The sequence below is a fragment of the Podarcis erhardii genome (genome assembly GCF_964252035.2).
Source record: "Podarcis erhardii genome assembly, chromosome: 3".
NCBI classification, from domain to species: Eukaryota; Metazoa; Chordata; class Lepidosauria; order Squamata; family Lacertidae; genus Podarcis; species Podarcis erhardii.
In genome coordinates, this window is record NC_138507.1 from 97466383 (window position 1) to 97481266 (window position 14884).

Consider the following 14884-nt stretch of genomic DNA (forward strand, 5'->3'; position numbering starts at 1 on the left):
CTCAAAGGTATGGTGTGAAAAACATATTGCCCCAACCATTTCACACCATAAGATGTGTAGTGGGTGATCTCTGTCTGAAACCCTGCTGCCAGTTGACGTGATGGACAGTCCTCTCAACTAGTATGCAGACTCAGGATTACTATGTTGGTGAGAAGTAGGCCAAACAGGTAGAAGCGAGAGCACATTCATCAGTTTCACATTCCAAGGCTGGCATTCCTGCCCCCATGGCACTGCCTTAAACCTGATCCGTTTCTCAATTATTGTTTTATCCTGCCTATCTCTCAATATCTCTTAGGGATCTCTTAGGGATCCCTAAGAGAATCCCTTAGGGATCCGCATCTCTTAGGGATGCGGGTGGCGCTGTGGGTTAAACCACAGAGCCTAGGACTTGCCGATCAGAAGGTCGGCGGTTCGAATCCCCGCGACGGGGTGAGCTCCCGTTGCTCGGTCCCTGCTCCTGCCAACCTAGCAGTTCGAAAGCACATAAAAGTGCAAGTAGATAAATAGGTACCGCTCCGGCAGGAAGGTAAACGGTGTTTCCGTGCGCTGCTCTGGTTCATCAATAGCTGCTTAGTCATGCTGGCCAAACGACCCAGAAGCTGTACACCGGCTCCCTTGGCCAATAAAGTGAGATGAGCGCCGCACCCCCAGAGTCAGCCACGACTGGACCTAATGGTCAGGGGTCCCTTTGCCTTCCTTATCTCTTAACAGCTTCAGGGCAGCGTATATGGTTCTCTACCCAGAGGGCAAGTCCAGCAGGCTTTGTGGCTTCCTGGAGATTTAAACCTGGGTCTCTCTGGACTGGTATAAGCCCATCACTCTCACTGCTGCAGCACACTGCCTCTCTTATAACACACATATCACACATACTCCAGTTCCTGTTTCGCAATTCACTGCTAGCTTTAAGCTGCTAGGGACTGGGATGCCTGTCATCCCAAACTTGCTACATTTTAAGAAAACGTTCATTAGTTCTATGATTCACCGAATCAATATTTCTTCGGCATCGTTTTCATTTTAAAAAATAAAATAAAAACCATTCAAATCCCTGAGAAATTACCAGGAAGATGGGAACAGGTCTAGGCTGTTTAATTAACAGGCTACCGGTCCATCCAGTAATTACGTAATAGAGAGGAATTTAAAAGGAGTTGTACCTTGCTGGCAACCAAGATGTGTGTTTCATATTATAAGCTGCTATTAAAGCACGTTCCTTTAATTTTTTCAAATACACCCAATTGAAAGTATAGCTTGGAGACATCCAGGATCTAGACAGTGGGTTGCATCCAGTGTAGTGCTAAGAAACAAGCTCCATCAGTGCAAGGATTTGCACGAGTGCAACAGAACTCCCCCCCCCCTTCCTCTCACCCTAAATCCTAAATATTCTCTGAAGTTTCCCCCAACCTTCCAGAGCAGATTTGGGGGAGGCAGGGGGTGCACACAGGGAGAGGGGAGGAAAGGTCCATTTTGCAAGTGGAATTGATTGCGCTGATGAAACACCCTACAGTCACAGTAAGGTTGCAAGGTGGAATGCTTGTTTGATCAGCAAAAGCTTCCATTGATTATTCAGCAGAGGCTAATTTTAATGGATTGAGCTGAAAGTTAAAAGCATACAGGTGTTTATTATTATTATTATTATTATTATTTGTGAGGGAAAACAGCAACTGTTTCCATCCTTGCGTATTACCATAGCAAGCCTTGCCCCTCAAACATATTGGTTTATTTACTCCACACACTTCCTTTAGTATCTTACAAATATATTTATTTAAAATACGTTTCCTCAGAAATGATCAAGAAGTGGAAACTAACCTTACCACTGCTGCAAACATAGTGATTGCAAAGAACTGGAATGAGAACATACCTGCTACAGAGTTTGAATGAATCAGAAAGATCTGGGCCATAGTGACGATGATCAGTTTAACCTACTATAACAGAATATGTGTAAATCAACCCAATAAATTTATAGAGCAATTGTGGGATGTGGGTTTTTTTTGTTTTTTTGTTTAGATGTTCTGGAATAATAAGTTCAGTAGCAGTGTAAACCCTATGCTATCTTTAGTTTATTGTAATGTTATTAATTTAAAGCTATTAGTTGGAATTATTGTTGATATATCAATGATCTGAATAAAATATACTTAATAAAAAATACATTTTTGGTGAGGCTTTGATGTTATGAAGATGTACCTAAACTTAATCAGTTTAAACACTAGAAACTTCTTACTTATGAATCACTTCCCATGAGAGACATCCTGAAGCATATATATAACAGTTGCAAACGGTTAAAACAATATATAAAAACAGTTATAAACCATTATGAAAAAGAAGTTTGCAACAGCAACAGCACATAGATAAAGATTTTTGGAAGACCTTTTGAAAGAGGAACATCTTCAGCAGGATCACTGAAAAGACCATATACTGATGGAAGGGAGTTCTAGAGGGCAGGTACCACCACACTAAAGGCCCGATTTCCCTCATTGTGTGGTACACGCCTCCTGATAGAATGGTGTGAGCACCTGATACTTGATCGCATTGGTCTGCGCTTGCGCTTGCCCCAATTTGTACTTGCTCAGTCGATTAGTTGGCGGTTATAGTTCTTACAGGTGAAAAAACAGCATGCAGCCCATGGTATGAGACAGAAATTAGTGCAGGCCATTTTGTTTCACCCATCTTATGTCAACAAACCAAGATCTTCCACTGGTGATTCTGTATGGTGTATGTTTCTGCAGATGCATTCAGCTTTTTTAGTTCATACTTCCTTGAGAACAGCTGAAAAGTGGAGTTGAAGAGGCCCAGCAAAGGCCCATCTCTGATGCCTGAGCGTCTTCTTTTTAAACAACAACAACAACCCCACAATCACAGCATTCTAGAGCAGCCTTTCTTAACCTTGGGTCCCCAGGTGGTGTTGGACTGCAACTCCCATCATCCCTGACTACTGGTCCTGCTAGCTAGTTATGATGGGAATTGTAGTCCAGCATCAAGGGGTGAGAAAGGCTGTTCTAGAATGACTCTAACCCAGGCTTCCTCAACTTTGGCCCTCCAGATGTTTTGAGACCACAATTCCCATCATCCCTGTCCACTGGTCCTGCTAGCTAGGGATCATGGGAGTTGTAGGCCAAAAACATCTGGAGGGCCAAGGTTGAGGAAGCCTGCTCTAACCCCTTTCATGTATTAGTCACATGGACATGGTCTATTAACAGAACAGGGCAGCGGAGTTACACTGGTCGGTTTGCTTAAAAATAACTGAACAACATTTCAAGCGCCACTGCTTAATGGATGCTGCTGCTGTTTAAATATGTGTTCCATGGTACAGTAATGAGGATAAAAAAATGTGACAGGGCTTCAGACAGAAAGAGATGGTTCCGCATTGCTGCTCTCACTTAGATGGGCTAAAACTTTTGCCCTGTTCTACTCCCCAAGTGGACTGTTATTGTAAATGCCGCGATATGCATCTGATGGTGCATAAGGTTACAACTCACGTTTTCTGCTGAAGGGAAACAACCATCTTGTAGTTCCATCTTTGCCTGGACTTGTTTTCCACTCCCATGCATACCCGTTGAAATGAGATTGGCAGCCTTGCAGCGATTATATGTACAGTCAAAACAGGGAAAACTCTGCTCCCATTGCTAACGGAAGGTCTTCTGTTCACATACTTCAGGCTTATTTTTCTTTCCAGGCAACCTAATTTAGACAAACCCCAAAGGCCTTCAGAAATTTAGCATCTAGCAAAACTCCCCAGCCTTTTCCAGTGCTCAGCCAGGCTCTGAAGTGCATTCTTAATTATAATGTCACAACTGTGCAGCAAGCTGGAGGATTCAGGCTTGGTCGGAACTTTGGTGCTGTCTAGCGGCCAGCTCTTGCATCTCTATCTTTCAGTGGCCCTGGAGAATGAGAAGAAGAGCTTTGCCTACCAAGAAACAAATGTTTCTCAGCAGGCATTTCTCAGATGCTCCAGACTCATAGCTAACATCTTGCAAAAACACTATAGGGACTGTTTCGAAAAGGTATTAGAGAGTTCCATTGATTTCTTACAATACATCTTTATAGATTATTATTATTAGCAGCCTCCAGACTGTCAGTATTTTCAGGGACGGATTCAAGCACATACTGGAAATTTTAGGTTTGCAGACTTCCGGAACGGATTAAGTTTGAGAACCAAGGTACCACTGTAAACACAGAGCAGGGAGGAGAATGATGAATGCTCATTGTTATATAACTCCCATGCACATGTATTAGAATGAATGCTCAGTGAACAGTGGGCACAACCTCCACACAAACCTTTGTGAAAACAAATCAGGATGAATTCTTATTAAGCAGACTACAGTGATACCTCTGGATGCGAACAGGATCCGTTCCGGAGCCCCGTTTGCATCCAGAGCAGAACGCAACCCACATCTGTGCACGTGCCACATCGCCACTTCCGCGCATGCACGTGACATCATTTTTAGCATCTGCACATGCGCGAGTGGCGAAACCTGGAAGTAACGCGTTCTGTTACTTCCGGCTCGCCGCGGAGCGCAACCCAAAAACGTTCAGCCCGAAGCTACTTCAACCCGAGGTATGACTGTATCTGGAGGAGCACTGTGTTGGTTGGATTTTGATATATCACAGCAGGAAAAGGCAAGAGTAAGTCCCGTTGACCACAAGGGAGCCTGAGGAAACATGCATAGGAGTCTGCTATGCAGGCTCTGCATGCAGTTGAGAAACCTGGAATTTAGAACAGGTATTTCTCTTCCATCCTGAAGGGCTCGCCCTCTGGTTCAAATGCACAACAAACCATGTAGAATGTTTGGGTATAAATGTAATTGCCTAGCAATCTCTTTGTTCTTTCGGGGTGGGGTGAGGGGAATCCCAAATGTAGGAACTGTTTTCATTTTGCTGTATCTCTTGTTTACAGGTATCAGTATTACCTACAGGTAAAAAAAGATGTTCTTGATGGACGATTGCGATCTTCACGGGAACATGGGATCAAGTTAGCTGCCTTGGCGGTTCAAGGTACGGCAAACTCACCTGCTCACTCTTTCTCATATTATCTGCTTATTTGACTGCAACAGGAATAAATTCCAGTTACTGTAGACTAGATGTGGCAACCTGCTCAGCGTGGTAGCTGGCTTGATTCAAAATATTTCAGATAACAGCCACTGACTGACATTTTTAAAAGTGCCACTTTATAATTTGGAAATAGTATATGTATGGAATTCAGCCCCCAAGAAATAATTCCTGGCATAACTGTAAGTGTTAGAAATTTATTTCACTACATTTCCTATGGTGGAGATTCCCAGGACTATTGCATGAGATTGAAACATGTAATTAGGAAGTGCAGTTTAACATTCTAGCCACTGTATTTTTCTGTCTGTCTGTCTGTCTGTCTGTCTGTCTGTCTGTCTTTCTCTCTCTCTTTCTCATTATGTAGCTGTCCATCCTGGTTAGCTGGAAGTTACACTGGAAATATTGAGAGTGAACAAATGTTGAAACAGAGGGGAAAATCATTTTAGGAACAGGCCTTGAACCCATAACTCATGCTTCCTCATCTGGTGCTCTTAGGCCAGAGGTCTCCAAGTTTTCCTTGCCTCGGGCCGGTGTCTCGAGCGACGATTGAGTGGTGGGCCAGAGGGCAGGGTAGCATGCACCCGTACGCGCACACAAACACTATTTCTGGTGCACATCCAGGTCAGAGAAGGCCCGTGTGCATGCGCACAAGCTATTTCTGGTGCTCCTCCGACCCAGAAGAGGATCCCCATGCCGTGCTGTGCCGCGGAGCAGTTAGCGGCGGGCGGTGGGGGAGGTCGCCTTGGGCCGGATAAACAAGTCCCTCGGGCCTTATCCGGCCCCTGCCTACCCTGCAGCTACTGTTGTAGATTGTGACTAGCTAACAGTAGTCTAGTTCTTTTAGTGGGTAAACCATGGTTTCCCACTAAATGAATGAGTGTACTTCTGCTTCCTTTTCCCCCTTTTCTGTTTCATAACCTAGGGATGGAGAGTAGTAGTTTTACATTGTGATTGGCTAAGTTGTGGCCCTCCAGATGTTGTTAGATTACAAGCCCCATCCTCCCTGGCTATTGACCCTGTTGGCTGAGGCTGATGGGTCTTAGAGTCCAGCAACATCTGGAGGACCACAGGTTAGGCACCCCTGTTTAAAACTAAGCAGAGTTCCCCAAGATGTCTGACTTGGGAAACTGGTTTGTTTAATCTGTGATTTTAATGATAGCCAGTCAGGATCAAAGTGGTTCCAGATTCTGACTTGTTCTCATTAATCATAGTCTGAACAAGCCACAGTTATGACATAATAGGAAACTGTGGTTAGTTTAAAAATCAGAAGTGGAAGGGAGGAGATGTGAGGATGACTGCATGACACCAAGGTTCACTGCAGCTCATTCTCATAATAGAAAATCATTGTTTCTCATTACAGCCAAACTAAGCCAGTTTTTTCTCAGGGCATAGCTCCAAAAGCTTTACTGTGGACTGAGATAGAATGTGTTTTATTGTTCCAGTGTTGTAGGCATTCAGAAAGCCTTATGTGCTCACATTGTTCATTTTCTGCAGAACCGTTTTGTTTTTTAAAATTACCGGTATAGGAAAATATAGGAACAAACATACAATCAGTTACAGTTTTCCCCTCTCTCTCCCCCCCCCATTGTCCTTAATTGAAAAGTGACATAGGGAATTCCTACAGGTTTCCCCCCTGCTTCATTTAGATGTGTGTGTGTTTTTTTAAAAGTTTGTGTGCAGATTTTTTAAAAAAATAAAAAGAGTTACATGCACAGTTTCTTATCTGCATGTGTTCTCTAGTTTAGAAGTAAACACACGTTTATAATGTGAAATGAAATGAAACAGCATTTTTGGCACCCAGTAATCATATGAAATTGTCTTGAAGGCTTTGCAAGAATATTTGACTAGTGTAATTTACGAGGGGAATTTCCAGCATCTTGAGAACCTTTTCAGCAGTGTTTGATCTGATTCAAATAAAAGAAAGCAAGAGCTCTTGGGCAATATTTCTCTCTGTTAAAATGAAGCGGTGTAGGTGGGAGAGTCTTTTACAGACAGTATTATAGCCTTCAGGAAATACTTCTACCCTCATTCTCCCAATTCCAAAACATCTGAAAAATGAATACAATTATTTGCATGATGTTATGTGCTGGATACATAAAAAGCCCTGTTCAGTCACTCCCATCCCCAACAGAGTAAGCACATATGTAGAGCAACCCACAACCAGAATTTAAAATCCAATGCCCTACAGTGTCTCACGACTGGAAGAAAAGTTTTTGCACAAGTTCCTAAAAAAATATCGAAACTGCTAGAAATAATGAGAAAAAGAATTCTGCAACCTTCGAGATGTTACAGAAAGAACATTTCTGCTAGAGTTCACCTTGCAACTTTGACTTATGGGCAGGATTTTCATCTATCTCGTCTAGAAGGGTTGGAGACTTCAAAAACGGAAGAAGTCTAAAAATGCATGTTCTCTTTTCCATGACCGCTTGAATTGTCTGTCTCCATTTTGCGAAGGAACTTATTAAGACCAACAACTGATTATCTCCACCTTAGAAAAGGATAGGCATTGAATCTTCCATTGCCATCTTCTCAACAGAAACGCTCAGAAAACTAAACTGTTTTTCAGAGTAGGCAAAAGGTAAAGGTAAATGACCCCTGGACAGTTAAGTCCAGTCAAAGGCAACTATGGGGTTGTGGAACTCATCTCGCTTTCAGGCCGACAGACAGCTTTCCAGGTCATGTGCCCAGCATGACTAAACTGCTTCTGGCGCAACGGAACACCGTAACAAGTGCCAGAGCACACAGAAACGCCATTTACCTTTCCACCGCAGCAGTACCTATTTATCTACTTGCACTGTTATGTTTTCAAACTGCTAGGTTGGCAGAAGATGGGACAGAACAATAGGAGCTCATCCCATTGCATGGATTTGAACCACTGGCCTTCCAATCAGCAAGAGGCTCAGTGATTTAGACCTCAGTGCCACTCGCGTCCCATTTTTCAGAGTAGGACAAGAGAGGGCTTGCATACTATCATACTGACCTGAAGAGATTTGCAATAAGCTGAACACAGACCATCGTCTTTGTCTTAACAACCTGCAAGGGGTTTAGCAAGCCCCATTTATAGTATGTGTTCTAAGACATAATGATCTGGAAGATTATCAAGCTCCTGATTAACTGTGTTTGGCTTGGTGGGTCACAAATATGGGGGTGTCTCTCTGTGTGTATGTGTGTCAATAAGAGAAAGAGAGGTGAGGGGGGTACACTCATGACAATGAAAGCCAGGTATAAAAATAACCCGCAAACCCTACCTCAGATCTGTGATCTGTTGATCTGTGATCAAGAGGATGACATCATCCTAATTGGGAAACACCCCCAAGCTGTTCCTTTTTGCAACATTTTAGAAATATAAGTGGTGAAATCAGAACATTTTTGGTCCTGTGTGTATGTATGCATGTTTTGTTTTAGTTTGTTTAAAATAGTTTTAAACTCTTCCTCATCCAAACGGATTCCATGGCAGTGTTTAATGGGAGGATACAAGCAATCCATGTTTAAGTTAAGTAAGGGTTGGTCTTTTTAACTAAAAGAATAAAATATCCTTTGGTGAGAAAAGGTCTTTCCTTTGGTAGGGCGTATTGGGTTTTTCCTTCTAAGTCACAGATTTGACACCATGCTCTCATATTTGCATTGGACATCCCAGTTTGCTGCATGTTAAACATTTTTGTATCTGTTCAAGATTGAGAGTTTCATGTGCAGGGAGCACTGAGCTAATGTGGTTTGCGGGTTAATTTTCTCTACTTCTTTCCCCTCCAGCTGATTTTGGAGACTTCCATCAATTTGCATCTCATGATTTTCTCCGGGAATATGTATTGTTTCCTATGGTGAGTTCATACACCTTGATCTTTCATTTCACCTTTTGCATGTAGACTTTTCCTGCTTCATAGAATAATAGAATTGTAAAGTTGGAAGGGAACCTGACGGCTATCTAATACAACCACCAGCAATGCAGGAATCTCAACTAAAGCAGACATGACAAATGGCCACCCAAGCTCTGCTCATTAAGTGATCTGCCGTGACTTTCAGCAAATTTCAAGAAGTCAGTGGAGAAAAGTGCTTGTTGTCTCTTCCTACCTTGGAATATAGTAAGCTTGCAATTGACGCACATTTAATTTGCGTCCATTCAACTTTATGCGCTTGGCAAATTAAATAAAAATGGAAATGGGGCTGGTGTCTGGGAGAAAAGACTGGCAATACCACCCACTGTTGCACCCATTTTGTTTTGACTATACACAATTTTGTTTTTAGGTGTGATCCCTGGAATGTAACCTCCATCTAAGTTGAGGGCTTACTGTATATTGATGGCCACTTCCCACAAATGCCTAAAAGCCCCACCCCTTCCAGAAACCCTGCCTTCCAAGCCCTGCCCGCACACGTACACCAGTCACTGCCTCCTCCCTGGTTAAGTGGGCCTTCCTGGGACACAACTGAAGAGGAGCAAAAACTGACCTTTCACTTCATATACTGGAGTGACAGCAAAGGATCTAGGACAGGGGTCCCCAAACTAAGGCCCACGGGCTGGATAAGGCCCAAGGGCCTCGTTTATCTGGCCCGCGGCAACCCCCGCCGCCCACTGCCACCGGCCACTCTTACCAGCACTGTGCTGTGCGGCTGCCCACTTCCGGGTCAGAGGAGCACCAGAAATAGCTTGTGCGCGTGCGCAAGCGTTATTTGCGCATGTGCAAGCATTATTTGCAGTGCACATCCAGGTTGGAGGAGGCCTGTGCACATGTGCACAAGCTATTTCCAGTGCTCCTCCAACCTGGAAGTGCGCTGAAAATAGCATTTGCGCATGCGTATGGGCATGCGCTCCCCTGCCCTCTGGCCCGCCGCGCAATTGGTGCTGGAGACACCGGCCTGAGGCACGGTAAGTTTGCTGACCCCTGATCTAGGAGTACCCACAAGCTACGAACCTGCTCCTTCAGAGGAAGTGTAACCCCATCAAGAGCAGGCAATCTCCCACCCATCCGGTCTAGGGAACCACCCACTAGCAGTGCTTCAGTCTTATCTGGATTGAGTTTCAGTTTGTTGGCTCTCATCCAGTCCATTACTGAGGCAAGACACTGGTCCAGCACTTTCACTGCCTCACCTGCAGATGTAAAGTAGAAATAGAGCTGAGTGTCATCAGCATACTGCTGACAACGTACCCCGAATCTCCGGATAACCCCACCCAGTGGTTTCATGTAGATGTTAAACAACATGGGGGATAGGATTGAGCCCTGCAGAACCGCAAATTGACAGTGCCATGGGGCTGAAAAGCATTCCCCAAGCAAAACCCTTTGGGAACGACCATCCAAGTAGGACTTGAATCACTGCAAAGCGGTGCCACCCACCCCTAGTTCAGACAGTCGCTCCAGAAGGATACCATGGTTGATGGTATTGAAAGCCACTGAGAGGCCAAGAAGAATTAACAGGGACATGTTTCCCTTGTCTCTCACTCAACAGAGGTCATCATATAGGGCAATCAAAGCAGTTTCTGTGCCAAAACTGGGCCTAAACCCCAGTTGAAATGGGTCCAGGAAATCAGTTTCTTCCTGAAGCGCCTGGATCTGGTCTGCAACCACTCGCTCCAGAACCTTGTTCAGCTGGTAAATTCAGGACAGACAAAAGATGGTACTTCTTCACCCAGTGCATAGTTAAACTGTGAAATCTGCTTCCCCGGGACGTACCAATGGCCAACTTTAAAGGGGGATTAGACAAATTCATGAAGGATAAGGCTGTCAATAGCTGCTAATGGTTCTATCACCTCCAGAATCAGAAGCATTATGCCTCATAGGTAACAGTTGCTGGGGCTCATGATCAGGAGAACGATGTTGTGCTCATCTCCTGCTTGTCAGCCTCCCATATGCACCTGACTGACCAATGTGGAAACAGCATTTTGTACTAGATGGGCCTTTGGCCTGATCCTGCAGGGGCCTTCTTTTGTTCACACACTTGGCAGGGAGTTTCATCTCATTACTCTGAGTTACGCATACCTAAGTCTACTTTGTGGGAGTACTGGGAAGCTAAAATAGTGCTATGAGCACGTGTAATCTGTCGTTCAGTGTAATAGCTAACTGGATATTTGAAGGAAGGTTCCCCACATCCAAACTCGACGCTGTAATTGGTACCTTCATCCTGCCTGGCTTTTTAACGGTGTCCACCCACTGGAAAGAGTTAGATGTCCGCATGGGATAGTTTACTTAATTGGCTAATAGTAAGCCCTTATTAACTGCATAGTCAATGGACCAAAGACTTTGCTGGCGGGTGAGGTGTTTCTTGCGAGTGGGGGGGGGGAGGGGGAATAGCAAACTTGAGAACCAGTGAAAGGTTGCTGCCTTCGGACTGTGTTTGATCTTGTGCAGCTACAATATGTGTCAAATGGCATTTCTTCAGCGGTGAAAAGAACAAAGTTATGTACACAGAACGCCTTGCAGGTGTGCAGCTGTGTACAGGCACGTAGCATGCCATTTTTCATTAGCACGCTACCGCTTTCACATTTTTCAGTGTCAGGAACAAATATTACGGGGAGGCCCCCAGTGAGCAAGAATGAAGGCAGTTTGGTTAAGTATACATACACACAGCCTTGAGGCATTCCAAAATAATCACTCAGAGTTTGATGGCTTTTTTTTCTTTTTTTCTTTTTCTTTTCAGCTTTGAAATTATGAGCAGATTCCATTTTGTACTATTGCACCGGATGATTTTAAAAGATAACCTGTGCCACACGCAAACCGTGTTTACAATGTAGACAACCTTTCTCCCCCTAACTGTTGAGATCACAAATGTATTGGACTGCATATTTTTTTAAAACAGAACTGGCAGCAAAGCTTTTGATCTCAAAACCCTAAGTATGTAGCAGAAATAAACTTAGCTCTTCTTTCCTGCATTATTTTCCCTAGAGTTTCTTAGCGATTCCCTTTTGGAGCTAATAAGCTGTTTTTTCTCAATATTATTTTATGTTTTTCTGTGCAATAGAATACCCCTAGGGTATATTTCATTTGAAAGCAAGATTGTGTCTATATTGGAGAGGAATCCCCCTCTCTGATGAAGATCTGAGGCTCATTGGTAAAGATAGGTTTGCATGCAAAAGAAGGATAAGTCTGTCATTGGCTACTAGCCACAGTGGTTGTATTCTCCCTCCTCTGTCAGAGGCAGTATGCTGGGAATCCCAAGTAGAGAGATTCCTGCTGTGCTCAGGTCCTGAGCTTGAGCATCCCATAGCCTCCTGGTTGGCCACTGTGAGAACAGGACGTTAGACTAGATGGGTCTTTGGCCTGATCCAGCAGGGCTCTTGTTATGCTCTTAAGTCCCAGGTTCCATTTCCAGTGTTCCCAAATAGAACTAGGCAAGAGGCATATCTGAAACCTGGGAGAGCATGAATTGTGTGTCTTGCTATAAGGCAGCTTATAATTGTGTGTTCTTAATGGGTCAGTTTAATTACCTGTACCCTTTCTTGCAAAACGAATGGTTTGCTTGGATGGGTTCTATGACAGTGTTTGCTCTGTAAGCACTTTTTCTTTCTTTCTTTTGCTCAGTAGTCTCTGTTATACCAGATGGTATAGGTTGCATGCTGGGCGGCTTCCAAGTTGAGCTTTCATCTACAAGAGAATGATGTTGTAGTCCTGGAAGGACTCTACCACCTCAGAATGCAGAGTTCCTAGGGTTCAGGGTGGTGGTGGTCCACCCAAATCTATAACATTATATTGCTATACAAGAGGGAAGACAATGGCTTTGCCCACTTTCTTTACACAATGCATAACTGTACACACATGTCATGTTACCACTTACTCACCTTTTTTTCTAAATGAATAAAGCACCGAATATGGCAACCTTTGCCTCTAGGGAAGTTGCTCCAACTCCTTGATCATTGTTTTATTTCCGTCTCTCTAGGACTGGATCCAAGACGAAGCCTCCCTGAAGGAGCTGACTGACAAAGTAGCCAAGGTGCACACAAAACACAGGTGAGACACCAAAATGTCAGTGTGTTGTTCAGAGAAGGCAGCTTGCCTTCCTTCGTTATCAACTTGTTTCTGGAGTAGGTTTAGCCTGCGGTGCTATTTCCTGCAACCTGTGTTTCTGCTTTGGCCAATGGCTTTGATATGGTCTGGAATGATATCTCTTAGGGAAAGGGTGACTCCTTGCCTATCAGCCATTGTAACAAAATGGACCTGGCAAGTTCAAAGGCAGTGGACTTCTGACGAGGAGATGCTGGGGATAATCAACAGAGGAAACACTGTTGCTTTCAAGCCTGCCTTGTAAGTTTCCCAGAAGCATGATTTGATTATTACATACAGGAAATACATACGGCGTTTCCGTGTGCTGCTCTGGTTCGCCAGAAACGGCTTAGTCATGCTGGCCACATGACCCGGAAGCTGTACTCTGGCTCCCTCGGCCAATAAAACGAGATGAGCACCGCAACCCCAGAGTCGGCCATGACTGGTCCTAAGGGTCAGGGCTCCCTTTACTTTTACCTTTACAGGAAATTGTGCTTGCTAATTATTTTTGAGCACTGTGATGCTACACATGCACCGGAATGCACTTGTGTCTGGTGAAGGCTGGGGCTGTTATCTGTTGCTGACAGCAGGTGCTGAGGTTGAGAGAGAATAGCTTAATTCCAGTCAGAAGCTAATACTAGGAACAGATGGTGACTGGGTGGTAGTCACCATTTTTGCATGACTATAAAGTTTCCTTTGAGTTTGCTCATTTTCAGTTTCAGACTGTTTTTGATGAGATCTAGAGAGCCTAGGTTTAAGTCTGGGGGACAGGAGGGTTGCCCAAACTATTTTGGCCTTTGAATGTTATCGTTGTCCTAGATCAAGGGCACCCAATGTACCATTCTCCTGATGTGGCTGGACTCCAACTCTCATCGGATCCCGCCCCGCCCAGCATGGCAAATGGTCAGGGATGATGGGCAATGTAGTTCAAGAGCATATGGAGGACACAAAACTAGCCTTCTAAGTGTTGGATACCCCTATATAATTCTAAGTTAGCAAATTCCAAGGGTTCATCCTAGAATCTTTGGTCCTCTGGGCAATCCTGAGCCGTATTTCTCTTAACTCGATTTACAGTGGCATCTCTGCAGCGGATGCGGAATTCCTATACATCAGTGAAGTAGAACGACTAGATGGGTTTGGGCAGGAAAGCTTCCCTGTGAAGGTAAGGAACTCCAACTTAATTTCCAACTGAGGCCTTTTATTGTATTAGGAAAATATGAAACGTCCTGAACAGCTTGCAACCAGCTTGCAGAATAAGTCAAAACATCGCAGTTTTTAGCTTTCAAAGTCGGCCTCCACCCGCTCCACCCCCCACCCATTCATTGTTTGTGGAGGTATTCTGTAGCTTTATCTGCCAGGGGCAATCTGAGTTCTACCCTAAGGCACATCTCAGCTGAAGACCTGCCCTTGTCTCAGCTTCAGCTGATTTGAAGAATCTGGACAACTGTCTGTTTCGCCTGAAGGGACAGAAGGAAATAAACAATTTGGCTCCTCTCTTGTGTTCTGAATCTTGTGACAGCCTGCATCAAAGTTACTGATTTTTGCACCGGAAACCAGAAATTGATGCAGTATTCCATGTTGAGCCTTTTGGACAACTGACAGAAATCAAAGGTTTAAAGTTCTGCGCTGTGGCAAATCAATTCTCTAATCCATTCTCTTTTGTAGTGTTTGGTGAGCACCAAAGTGAGATAAGCACAAATTGGAGGGGGCACAATAAGCATTGCTGTAAGAGCTAACTCCACACTTCTCTGGTGGATCCAGAGAAAAACGCAATTAGAAGTTATTCAAATTGTGCTTCATCCTGAGACACAGTGAGGTCCTTGCTTCTGATATTGCTCCATTGTACCTCTGGTGATACTTCTTTTGAATATTTAATA

The 14884-nt window shown here is 44.1% G+C and overlaps 1 protein-coding gene across 3 annotated transcripts in view; it reads left to right on the forward strand.

Annotated features, from left to right (window-relative positions):
• The window catches only part of PTPN14 (protein tyrosine phosphatase non-receptor type 14), a 439438-nt gene that overhangs the window by 61283 nt on the left and 363271 nt on the right, over positions 1-14884 (forward strand). For all 3 annotated transcript variants that reach the window (XM_081854529.1, XM_081854527.1, XM_081854528.1), the window contains exons 4-7: positions 4889-4986; positions 8791-8858; positions 12904-12974; positions 14082-14169. In XM_081854529.1, coding sequence (XP_081710655.1) covers positions 4889-4986; positions 8791-8858; positions 12904-12974; positions 14082-14169 — 325 coding nt within the window. The remainder of the gene's footprint in view (positions 1-4888; positions 4987-8790; positions 8859-12903; positions 12975-14081; positions 14170-14884) is intronic.